The sequence below is a fragment of the Dendrobates tinctorius genome, unplaced genomic scaffold (assembly GCF_039654945.1).
Source record: "Dendrobates tinctorius isolate UK_male_01 unplaced genomic scaffold, ASM3965494v1 ptg000160l, whole genome shotgun sequence".
NCBI lineage: Eukaryota > Metazoa > Chordata > Amphibia > Anura > Dendrobatidae > Dendrobates > Dendrobates tinctorius.
The window spans coordinates 3,993,464-4,006,147 of NW_027361827.1; the positions used below are offsets into that span (position 1 = coordinate 3,993,464).

Genomic DNA, 12,684 nt, shown 5'->3' on the forward strand with positions numbered 1-12,684 from the left:
TTGAGGGATGCAGATTTTAGAATGGTGTCACTTTTGGGTATTTTCTGCTATATAGACCCCTCAAAGTGACCTCAAATGTCAGGTGGTCCCTAAAAAATGGTTTTGTAAATTTTGTTGTAAAAATGAGAAATCATTGGTCAACTTTTAACCCTTATAGCTTCCTAACAAAAAAAATTTGCTTCGAAAATTGTGCTGATGTAAAGTAGACATGTGGGAAATGTTATTTATTAACTATTTTGTGTCACATAACTCTCCGGTTTAACAGAATAAAAATTCAAAATTTGAAAATTGCGAAATTTTCAAAAATTTCACCAAATTTCCATTTTTTTCACAAATAAATGCAAAAATTATCGACCTAAATTTACCACCAACATGAAGCCCAATATGTCACAAAAAAAAACCTCGGAATCGCTGGGATGCGTTGAAGCGTTCCTGAGTTATTACCTCATAAAGGGACACTGATCAGAATGGCAAAAAGTGGCCCGTCATTAAGGTCAAAATAGGCTGGGTCATGAAGGGGTCAAGGGGTTTTCTACCCATAACACACACGCATTATGTTTTGGGTTTTTTTAACATGCGCACATTCTGCCATATTTTTTTAAACCTTACATTACAAAAGGCTAACTTTTAACTACTTTTGGCCCATTAAAAGCTATTTAACCTGGAAGCCAGAGCAGTACATACTCCATACACCACATCCAGACCCATGACTGTCTACCCTGAAAGATTCCTGGGATACTTTTCTCTATCACAGGAGTGGTGAGCCGAATTGATACTTTTTCTATCAATTGTCTTTATCATCAAGTAACTGCCTAGAAACGTTGGTTACATGAGGCCAGACATTGTCCTGCACCAGGAGGAACCCAGGGTCCATTACAGCAGCGGAAGGTGTGTTTTGGTTTGGAGCATTTCCTTCTAGTATCCAACAGCGGTCAGGATACAGTTGGATATAACAAGGAAGTTTTTACGACACTCAATGTGTATGCATCCCCAGACCATCACTGACCCAAGCAAATAAATAAATTGAAGACAATGTAAAAAAAAACATGAAATCACTTTATTTTTTATTGGCTGTGATTCCACTCATAAAAGAACATTTGAACTGATATCATGCAATGAAGAGTAGCAGGCAAAATACGAATGAGATTTACATTCACAAAGTCTCTACACCTCCTCCGGTTGTTCCAGAGAAGATTGAAGCATGCATCTGATCTGAGTATATGAGCATTTAAAATACAAAATGATTTCGCTAATCACAAAATTATGGCTGAGCGGATAAATTCTATGTGTGAAAACATTTTCGAAAGACTGTTACCCAAACATTTTTACTAACATAGAGAGGAAACACATATTAACGTAGCATACACAGAAGACATTACATTTAGTTCACATCAGCGGATCTGCAACGTTACATGACGACGGGATTTCAGTAAGCTTGTTGAAAGAGACAAGTAGAGCAGCCTTGTTATGTGTTACTCTGACACAGAAGGGGAAAAACACTAAACTAACACACAGTAAACGCGGACGGAGAAATTCCAGTGCAAATAAAACACATGATGTATTCTTTTTTACATATAGTAGCATTCAAAATTAATATTGCAGTCTGATTTTATATGGCTTTCTCTAAAGGTAGATGTAATTTATGAAAAAAAACATAAAATAAAATCATAATAAAGACAATGCCGCATTATTTTGCCTCGTCTTATTTAGAGGACAACCCCCTATTACCTTAGCTTTTAACTCCTATTTCTTTGTTGGCGGTGGAACCATAGACCTTGCGTAATTCAATGCACCACCTTCCATAGTTAGAAGACGAAAAAATTACAAAAGACTACCTCAATTACCTGAGATTAAACACATTTATGGACAGAAAGCAATGGAGGGTGACAGAGATATTCAGTGTTAGATGAACAAATGAACCAGGCTTCTCTTTGGTCTTGCAATAAAGCCCCACATTACATTTGTTAAATAGCTTTATGAGACTAATACATAGTTAATTGCGTTATAAAGTATTTATCTATTTTAAAAAAGATTTTAATTTCTAAATAGTTTAACATTTAAAATATTTCTGTATACACTAGAAGTTTAATTATGTTTCAGGCTATAATATTTCGACTGTTTATAGTAAATTGTGGTATCTTACAGTACGGTGTATTAAATATGATTGTGTATTAGGGTTAGGTTCAGACAACTGATATACGAATATGTTTTTACTCCCATATTACAGTTATTAGACCTGCATCATTCACGCTTCTACTAAGCTTAGAACATATTAAATTTCTGTATTAGGCTAAGTTTAATTCTGTAGAACTGGCGTCTAGTGTACCATCATACAAATTTTAAGAATGTGACCTTATTTATGGCTATGTGAAACTAGCTGAGGGTAATAGTTCCAGATAGAACATTCTATCTCGCAGAATTTTAGTTTCACGCATCTTATCTCTTAAGCTTTATAAAACAAAATTCAAGACATCCCAACAGATACAATTTTAAATGTGAAAAAGTCTCAATATCCATTGGAAATCCAAAAACCTAACTCACTAGATGCAGGTTGCAATGATTTACAACAATTTTTCTTAAGGATCATAAATCCTAATTTATTTATTTTTTTAGTCAAAACTTAGATTTTTTAAATTATATTCCCATTGCTACTCTCAAGCTCAGAGGAGATACAATTATTATTCAGCAAAGCAAGACATTATACTGTATTCAGTTGTAAGTGGGTGACACATTGAGCCATAAATCTTTTTCAAAGAAAATTTGCTGCTAATTTTCATTCTTTCAGATAAATATGTTGATGCGGAATTTCTATATTAAGACGCGGTGGTATATATCTAAAACACTAAAAATATTACCAACTATTAAAGTGTGACTTATGGGTACAAATTGTTTTTGAGGTTTGTGCTATCTTTGTTCTAGCAATTTTGAACTGTAAAGCATTAGGTTGGAAAAGAAAATTGGGTAACGGGCATTTTAAGATAGTAATAATTTAAGCACAATTTGAAATATGTCAATATAAAATCCTACATTTATAACGTAGAAAATGTTCTATATCAGCACTGCATACTCGATATACTATGATAAAGACTGTTATACAGGTTATTACGAAGTCCCAAGCATAGGAGGTTTACGTGGTTCATTTTCTGAATTTTCTCTTGCTGTTAGATGAACACAAAATGAAAAATAAATGTTCCCTTGCATCCTTATGATAATTTGCTCTTTATTTTTCAGCCAGAAGCAAATGTCAATATCGATCATTTTGCAGCTGGACAGAAATTAGATGTACTATTAACAGCAGCACACTGACTCTCCCTGGCTAATAATGCATTGACATGATTGGAAATGTAAATTGTGGACACAACTGCCAGATTAAACATACAATTGTACTATGGCTTATAATAAAATTGCGTAGACTGCAGCTCATAACCTTGACATCCTTTGAGAGGTGTCTACTGTATGTAACTATGTACAAAAGGAAAGAAGAAAAGAAAGTGGAGGGACTATAGTGAGCAAAGGTTTAGAGACGGGAGGGAGGGTGGCATGTGGCAATACTGAAATCTCCCTTTGGACAAGGGGAAATCCATTGCTTTTCTGTCTACAATTAAAACAGTCTGACAGTCTACTGTTTTTTACTTCTTGAACATATCTTGAAGTGGACCCGGTAGATATTTAATAACTGTGTCTAGAATACTTTCTTCTTCTTCCTCTTCTTCATCTCCACATCCAGCAGGTATGGCCTTCTTTGGACGTGTCAAGCTTCCTTCAGCATTAGCTTCCATTGCAGCTTGTGCTTCAGCTTCTTTCTCCTCTTTCTTCTTTATGCCATACTGTGTAAAATAAAGTAAAAGGGAAAGGAAATAACTTTACTCATGGGACAAGAAACAATATGTATAAAGGGTTCAACTTAAGCAACTGCAAAAGCAAGTTTCTTTATAAAGCATGGAAATTTTAAATAGAATTGGATCGAACTAGAATAACAAAACAAGAAACGGCATAAAACAACTGATCGATTACTTCCCTCATTATCTAACTTTAATGGGATGCCCACTTTAGCAGTTTTTGCTGAAAGCAAGCTGATCACTGGTTGATCACAATTATCATCTGTGACCTTTGGGGCAGGAAGTATTAAATAACCCTCGAGTGCCGCTTCAAGGGAAATTAGGCATTGCATGGAGCACATTAAAATCAGTAAATTGGCAGTGCAATGCGTAGATGTGGTAGATATTACAGACGGACACAATTTCTAGTCCTAATCATATTGGCTAATTTGTCCTGATTGGTTCTTATTAATATAAATATAAATTTATATTTTAAAATACTATTAGGTTGGAACACTTTAAAAATTTCCACTGTGTATCTTTAAAACTGCAATAAAAAACAACTTATGAACGGTATATATATATAAATATCTATAGATATAGATATATACCAAGTAATCCAGCTGGAATAATACATGTCTGGTTTTTCATATACTGTAAGTATCTCCAGTATTATAGCTTGAAGTGTAAGCTGACGCTTGAAGCTACTGTTCTTTTCAGAATATATTGGAAATTTCTGGTTTGCCCGTTTTTCCTTGCCACATTGTAATAGATGTTTTGTTAAGGTTAGAGATTTTCCGTTCCCTTGGCTTGAGATCTGAACAAGAGGCAAACTTGATAAATTGTAGCAGCAGCGCACTGCAACTTGTTAGCTATCAGTAAAAGTGGAAGGCTCATAGTTGACGTGATGTACTTTATTGACAAACTAGATAGGATGGAAATGTTCGAATTTAAGCTGTTCTGCAAAGAATGTAGCAGAAAGAGAGATTCTATAAAACTTAAACTTTAATAGTTACATTAAAATATTTATAGAGCATGTCTCTAAAATGTATATGGTAACCACACACCAAAAGTAACATAACCACTGCCTATGAGAATGGTGAGAAATAGCCTATGATTGCTCAATTAACCCAATAAGGCATAATTTGTAGCTAATAGGTCTTGATTTTAAGACCTAAGAGTTGTACTCCAACTTATGGTCTCTAATAGCCAGGCTATCTCAGTTGAGCAACATTTTTTGATACCGATTCTTAGAGTTATCAGTGCGGCAATAGCCAATAGTCAAAGGTATTAAAGACACAATAATAGATTTGACAAAATGTAGCCATATAATCAATATCTAGATATTATATAGGGTGTATACATAACATTATAGAGGTTAATATATATGCAAAGACAGGTGCTTAGATATGACCAAGACCCAATAACCAAAATAGGTTACATCTCACACAATCCTGTAGCATTTCAGCACCATGAAAGCAAGTCACCTCATGTGTGATAAAGCGGATGGTACTTGGTGCTTATCAAAACCCTGATTGTGCCCTTGCATTGACTCCCATCATGACAAGGAAAGTACCAAAGTGTAATACTTAGTCTAAATACCTATACATTCCAGTCTGAGTTTAAATTACTCATTAGGGGATTACACAATATGGAGACTAGTAATAGGGTCCAAAAATAATGTGTAGGGTATATAGGGTATAAAGTTGGAGAGTGTTTCATATTGAGAAGATGCAGGATAGGAAAAAAGTGGTCAGACAATCCGCGCTGCGAATCACTGTAAACAATTATTATTACAGTAGTCTTTATTCGACACGTTTCGAAGTTTCACAGAACTCCTTCCTCCAGAAAAACCACCTGTTTTTTCCTAAGGAAGGAGTTCTGTGAAACTTCGAATAAAGACCACTGTAATAATAATTGTTTATAGTGATTCGCAGCGCGGATTGTCTGACCTCTTTTTTCCTATCCTGCATCTTCTACGTTGGTTCCTCATGGATCTGTGGTTCCTGCAGCAGTGAATCCTCCATGCTTATTACAAGCTCCATCTGGTGAGTGTATTATTTTTAAATTGATATACCTACACTGGATAATGCACTATTGCACTATTTCTCTTCAATAGTATCCCTTTCATATTGAGAAGCCAGAATCAGAGCATATGTGCATATTACTTATAACAGATGAATGTTTAAAGACTTGCTTCAGATTAACGACCCCTCATTCCTGGCATGTTAAGTCAGACATGAACCGGAGGCCACACAGAGTTCTCTGCTTCCAGTCTTCCAGGGAAGGAGCGGTAGTGTCTTGCAGGGTGCTGCCATAATGACAGTTGTATAAAACGCAACACACATCGGCACCATAGAAAAAATAAGCAAATTTGCTTCAATACATTGCACTCACAAGAAAATATATTCATAAACGCTGTGTTTTAATGGATAGGGGAAAAAAATAAATACATTTTGTTGCAAACCTGGTTATTTTGGAGTGCTGCTCCTGCTCTTTCTTTATGATCTGAAGCTCTCTAGGATTTGTACTGCCTGGACTTGTATTGTATATACAATTGATGTTCTTCACAAGTTGTACTGCCTGAACTTGTACATACAATTGATGTCCTTCTCCAGTTGCAGTCTTAACTTGTACATACAGTACAATTAATGTCTTTCTCAACCACACTGGGCCGCTAAACTGCCATTTGATTTAAATCAAGCAATCAGGCTTGATACCTTTTCCATCCTTCAAATTAATTTCCTTTCTGAGCAATCAAAGCATCTGCACATCTAGGGGAATCTTTTCCTAAACACAAAGAGATGCCTCTAGGATTATAGCCTCTATCCACAGCCCTAGGGATTTTCTTTCAGCTTCCGCACTAAACAATAACCTTATATATCTAGAGAAAATGAACAAAAAGGACGTGCCCTGGAATGCCATGCAATTACACTGTCAGAATATCATCAAATCAAAAGGATACCATATTATTATTTATTTATATAGCGCTATTATTTCCATGGTGCTGTACATGAGAAGGGGGGTTACGTACAAAGTTATATATATCGTTAACAGTAAACAAATTTACAATGACAGACTGGTACAGAGGGGAGGGCACCCTGTCCTTGCGGACTTACATTCTACGGGATAGTGGGGAAGAGACAGAAGGTCGGGGGTGCAGCAGCTCTGGTGGTGATGAGGCGGCAGCTCAGGCAGTGGTGAGGCGGCAGAATGGTCATTGCAGGCTGCAAGCTTTCCTGAAAAGATGGGTTTTCAAGATCCGTTTGAAGGATCCGAGGGTGGTGGATAGTCGGACGTGTTGAGGCATGGCATTCCAGAGGATAGGGGATAACTGTGGAGGAGAGTAGGAGGTCTTGGGAGGATCGAAGATTACGTGAGGGAAGATATTGGGAGATTAGTTCAGAGATATAGGGAGGGGAAAGGTTGTGGATGGCTTTGTAGGTCAGTGTTATTAGTTTGAACTGGATTCGTTGGGGAATTGGGAGCCAATGGAGGGATTTCCAGAGGAGGGAGACAGGGGAGTAGCGAGTAGAGAGGTGGATTAGTCGGGCAGCAGAATTGAGGACAGACTGGAGTGGTGCAAGAGAGTTAGCAGGGAGGTCACAGAGGAGAGTGTTGCAGTAGTCAAGGTGGGAGATGATGAGGGCATGTACAAGAGTTTTAGTAGATTGAGGACTGAGGAAGGGACGGATTCTTGAAATATTTTTGAGCTGGAGGCAGCAGGAGGTGGCAAGAGATTGGACATGTGGTTTGAAGGACAGGGCAGAGTCGAGAGTTACTCCGAGGCAGCGGATTTCACGTGCTGGAGAGAGCCTGATGCTATTTACCATAATAGATAGATCGGGTAGGGAAGATACGTGAGCTGGAGGAAAGATAATGAGGTCAGTTTTGTCTACGTTGAGTTTTAGGAAGCGAGATGTGAAAAAGGAGGACATGGCTGATAGACACTCCGGGATTCTGGACAGCAGAGAGGTGACATCTGGGCCACAGAGGTAGATCTGAGTGTCATCTGCATACAGGTGGTACTGGAAGCCATGGGACTTTATGAGTTGTCCTAGGCCAAGAATATAGATGGAAAAAAGTAGGGGCCCCAGGACAGAGCCTTGGGGAACTCCAACAGAGAGGGGGCGGGATGAGGAGGTACTGTGGGAGTGGGAAACGCTGAATGTGCGGTCAGAAAGGTATGAGGAAATCGAGGACAGGGCAAGGTCTTTGATGCCAAGGGGAGAAAGAGTCTGTAGCAGTAGGCAGTGGTCAACTGTGTCAAAGGCAGAGGACAGATCAAGAAGGAGGAGGATGGAGAACTGTCTGTTAGCTTTGGCTGTGAGTAAGTCATGAGTAATTTTGGTCAGGGCAGTTTCAGTGGAGTGGTGGGGCGGAAGCCAGATTGCACGATGTCAAGGAGGGAGTTAGATGAGAGGTGGGAGGGAAGTTGAGCATGGACATGCTGTTCAAGGAGTTTGGAAGCAAACGGGAGCAGTGATATGGGGCGATAGTTGGGCATAGCAGTTGGGTCAAGGTTTGATTTTTTGAGGATGGGTGTTATGGTGGCATGTTTGAAGGCAGAGGGGAAGGTACCAGAAGTTAGGGATAGGTTGAAGAGATGGGTTAGGGCTGGAATGATCATGTTAGTGAGGTTGGGGAGCAGGTGGGAAGGGATGGGGTCAAGTGCACAGGTGGTTAGGCGTGATTTGGAAAGGAGATTAGTAAGGTCTCCTTCAGTGATGTTGGAGAGGGAGGTTATTAGGGAAGGGCAGAGGTCTGGTATGTGGAGTGGTTGGGGTGGTGGAACTGTAAAGGTTTGCCTAGTTTGGTCAATCTTGTTTTTGAAGTAGGTGGCAAAGTCCTCAGCAGAGATGAGGGGAGTTGGAGGTGGCAGAGGTGGGCGGAGGAGAGAGTTGAATGTGCTGAACAGTTGTTTTAGGTTGTGGGATAATGAAGACACAAGGTTTATGAAAGAGGTCTGTTTAGCAGAGGTGAGGGCTGATTTAAAGGCAAGTGTAGCTTGTTTGAAAGCAGTGAAGTTGTCTGGCAGGCGTATTTTCTTCCAACACCGCTCCGCGACCCTGGATGCTTTTCGAAGTTTTTTGGTGAGGTTGTTGTGCCAGGGTTGCCTATTGGTTTGTCGCACTTTTCCATGCTTGACAGGGGCGACTGAGTCTATGGCTGAGGTGAGGGTGGCGTTGTAGAAATCTGTGGCACTGTCCGTGTTGTGGAGTGAAGATAGGGAGGACAGAGGTAGAAGAGAGTCTGAGAGACTGTGGATGTTTAGGTGTACAAGGTTTCTGAGAGGATGTGCTAGTGGCTGGATATGGGGGGCAGGTGAGAAGGACAAGGATGAGAAGGTGAGTAGATGGTGGTCAGATAGGGGGAAGGGAGAGGTTGTGAGATTAGATAGGGAACAGAGGTGGGTGAAGATGAGGTCTAGTGTATGTCCATCTGTGTGGGTGGCTGTGGAGGACCACTGAGTAAGTCCAAAGGATGAGGTAAGTGACAGGAGTTTGGAGGCTGCTGGCTGGTGGGTGTCAATGGGGATGTTGAAGTCCCCCATGATGATAGTGGGGATACCATAGGACCTTTACAGCAATCTAAGGCCTACCATATTTGCTGACAACCTTGAATTATGTAGCACGTTTGAAAAAATGTATTAGTTAAACCTCTATCAACATTATTCTCTAAATTCTTGAAACAACAAAAGAGGGAATACAGCATTTCATGGGCAACATGAAAAACAATGAGAATAATCTGTATCCAACTCTAGCCTCAGGTCAAGTCAATCATGACAAGGCTCGTGTCGAAACTCTCACTATGTTTAAGAAGAACTTGAAGATTGTAAACACCACAAATTACTCAGTGATGTTAGGGATCATGAGAATAAACCTCTCCTAATCATACTAGCAGGAAGTTCCAACAAAACAGTGATCCATTTTGAATAATGTTTTTTAAAGGGATGCCATATAAAAAGTGTATCCTATTGTTAGACCTTACAAGGATGTTTTATGTGGGAGAACCTTGTACTAACTACCTAATTCACCTGAAGCACTACATAAATAAAAACTATGGATGGGCGAGCACTAAAATGCCTGGAAGCTCATTACTTGAACGGAGCAATTCCTAATGTTTGGATGCTAATTTATAATAACGAATATAATGCGAGACAAAAGGAAATCCGAGCAATTTTATGACAGGCCCTACAAGGAGGCCTGAGGGGCAGTGAAAATGTTGAAATGGATGGAAAACGTGCTGAATGGAAGGAGAACAGCATGGGGAAGGCCCAAGGTGAGAGCAATGGTGTCACACTTTTCCCCACTAAAAGATCGATGTGAACACTTTTCTGCCCAATGATGACAAAAGTATTCTAGGAGTGATACCTTTATTGGCTAACCAGAAAATAGTATGTCTGCAAGCTTTCAGAGCACAAAGGCTCTTACTTTAGGCAAGATTACAAATGGATTAATACAAAAAAAAGCACAACATTTAAGGGATACTACAGTAACACATTTGTTCATAAGGTGGGAGGTGTGATGCCTCCTAAAGATAAGCCAAAGAAATCCAAATAGGCATTTTCTTACAAATGGAAAGGCAGTGGGAATGATATTCTTAATTATTTAGTTATCTGGAGTCCTTCTTGTGGAGGTGTGAATTGTAAACATGTAGTCAGTCATAAATCCAGGTGTTAAATTGAGTCCTAGTGTCAAAGAATTGAACATCTTTATCATTTTGAATTCCCAAATTTTTCTTTCAAGGAGACATTACAGGAATTCTACAATAATTTACAATATCACCTCATCATCAATAAGAAAAAGAAACTGGACAGACTCAGAAAGAAAGCAGGTCTCAATTCAGCTGAAGGTAAGCCCGATTTACAGAATCATTTGAATACATTGACCTCTGTTGTGAACCTTTCGCAATATGAACCAAGCACAGGAGAAATGCATGTTATATCAAACGGACAAACATTCTGTCCTACAAAACAGCTTGATATGGCTCAGTTCTATAGTGATATCGAGGAATTCTTCCTCAGATTGCAACTCAAAGAATTCTTTCATAACCATGCAGATATCACATCTCAAGACAATGTGAACGACACAGCAAAAAAAGAAAAAGAGGACAAACCGGACCCTGCAGCCTTGGCACAACCAAACTCTGGATCACTACATAGACTGTTTTCGTAAAAAAGTTAAATCTGACATTTTGGACAAACACCTTAACCCCTTCCTGACATGCGACGTACTATCCCGTCCACGGTACCCGGGCCCGTATGACCGTGGACGGGATAGTACGTCTACCGTGATCAGCGGCGCCCACGTGGTGAGCGCCGCTGATCGCGGCCGGGTGTCAGCTGATTATCACAGCTGACACCCGGCACTATGTGTCAGGGTCGGTCACGGACCGCCCCCGACACGTTAACACCTTGCACACCGCGATCAAACATGATCGCGGTGTACCGGGAGTTAAAGGGAAGCATCGGCAGGGAGGGGGCTCCCTCCGTGCTTCACTGAGCCCCCCACGGCAGCGCAATGTGCAGCGCTGCTGCGGGGGGCTCCTATCCTCCAGGCCCCCGAATCCAAGATGGCGACGGGGGCCTTCGGGGACCTGAGGAAGCTGGCTTCCTCAGTGCCTGCAAAGCGCAGGCAAGAGGAAGTCTTCTTCAATGCCTGTGACAGATTGCTGATCTGTCACAGTGATCTGTGATGTGACAGATCAGCGATCTGTCACAGGACAGTGATGTCCCACCCGGGACTATGTAATAAAGTAAAAAAAAATTTAAAAAAAATGTAAAAATAAATTTAAAAAAATCGCCAAATAAATTAGAAAAAAAAAAAAAATATTCCCTCAATAAATCCATTTTTTGGAAATAATAAAAAAAAAAACAATAAAAGTACACATATTAGGTATCGCCGCATCCGTAATGACCCGCCCTATAAAACTGTCCCATTAGTTAACCCTTTTAGCGAACCCCTTAAAAAATAAAAATAAAAAACGAAGCAAAAAATAATGATTTATTATCATACCGCCAAACAAAAAGTGTAATAACGCGCGATCAAAAAGACGCATATAAATATGCATGGTACCGCTGAAAACGTCATCTTGTCCCGCAAAAAACGAGCTGCCACACAGCATCATCAGCGAAAAAATAAAAAAGTTATAGCTCACAGAATAAAGCGACGCAAAAATAATTATTTTTTATATAAAATAGTTTTCATTGCATAAAACCGACAAAAACATAAAAAAACTACCTAAATGAGGTATCGCTGTAACCGTACTGATCCGAAGAATAAAACCGCTTTATCAATTTTACCGCACGCGGAACGGTGTAAACGCACCCCCCCAAAAGAAATTTATGAAACGCTGGTTTTTGTTCATTCTGCGTCCCAAAAATAGGAATAAAAAGCGATCAAAAAATGTCACGTGCCCGAAAATGGTACCAATAAAAACGTCAACTCGTCCCGCAAAAAATAAGACCTCACATGACTCAGTGGGTCAAAATACGGAGAAATTATAGCTCTCAAAATGTGGTGATGCAAAAACTATTTTACAATAAAAAGCGTCTTTTAGCATGTGACAGCCGCCAAACATAAAAACCGCCATAAATAGTAAGTCAAACCCCCCGTTATCACCCCCTTAGTTAGGGAAAAATAACAAAACTAAAAAAAAGTATTTATCTCCATTTTTCCGTTAGGGTAAGGCTGTGTGCACACGCTGCGGATTAGGTGCGGATTCATCCGCGCGGATTTTGTAAAATCCGCAGGTGAAACCGCAGGTCAAAAGACCTGCGGTTTTACCTGCGGATTGCTCTGCAGTTTTGTCCTGCGGTTTTTCATCTCCTCAATAGAGGAGATGGCAAACCGCAGGAGAATCC

At 39.7% G+C, this 12,684-nt stretch overlaps 1 protein-coding gene across 4 annotated transcripts in view; it reads right to left on the reverse strand.

The window, feature by feature from the left end:
• Positions 1-1,035: 1,035 nt before the first annotated feature.
• LOC141052415 (complexin-1) overlaps positions 1,036-12,684 on the reverse strand; it is a 424,490-nt gene continuing 412,841 nt past the window's right edge. For all 4 annotated transcript variants that reach the window (XM_073549644.1, XM_073549642.1, XM_073549643.1 and 1 more), the window contains one exon: positions 1,036-3,827. In XM_073549644.1, the coding sequence (XP_073405745.1) occupies positions 3,630-3,827 (198 nt within the window). In that variant the 3' untranslated portion in view covers positions 1,036-3,629. The remainder of the gene's footprint in view (positions 3,828-12,684) is intronic.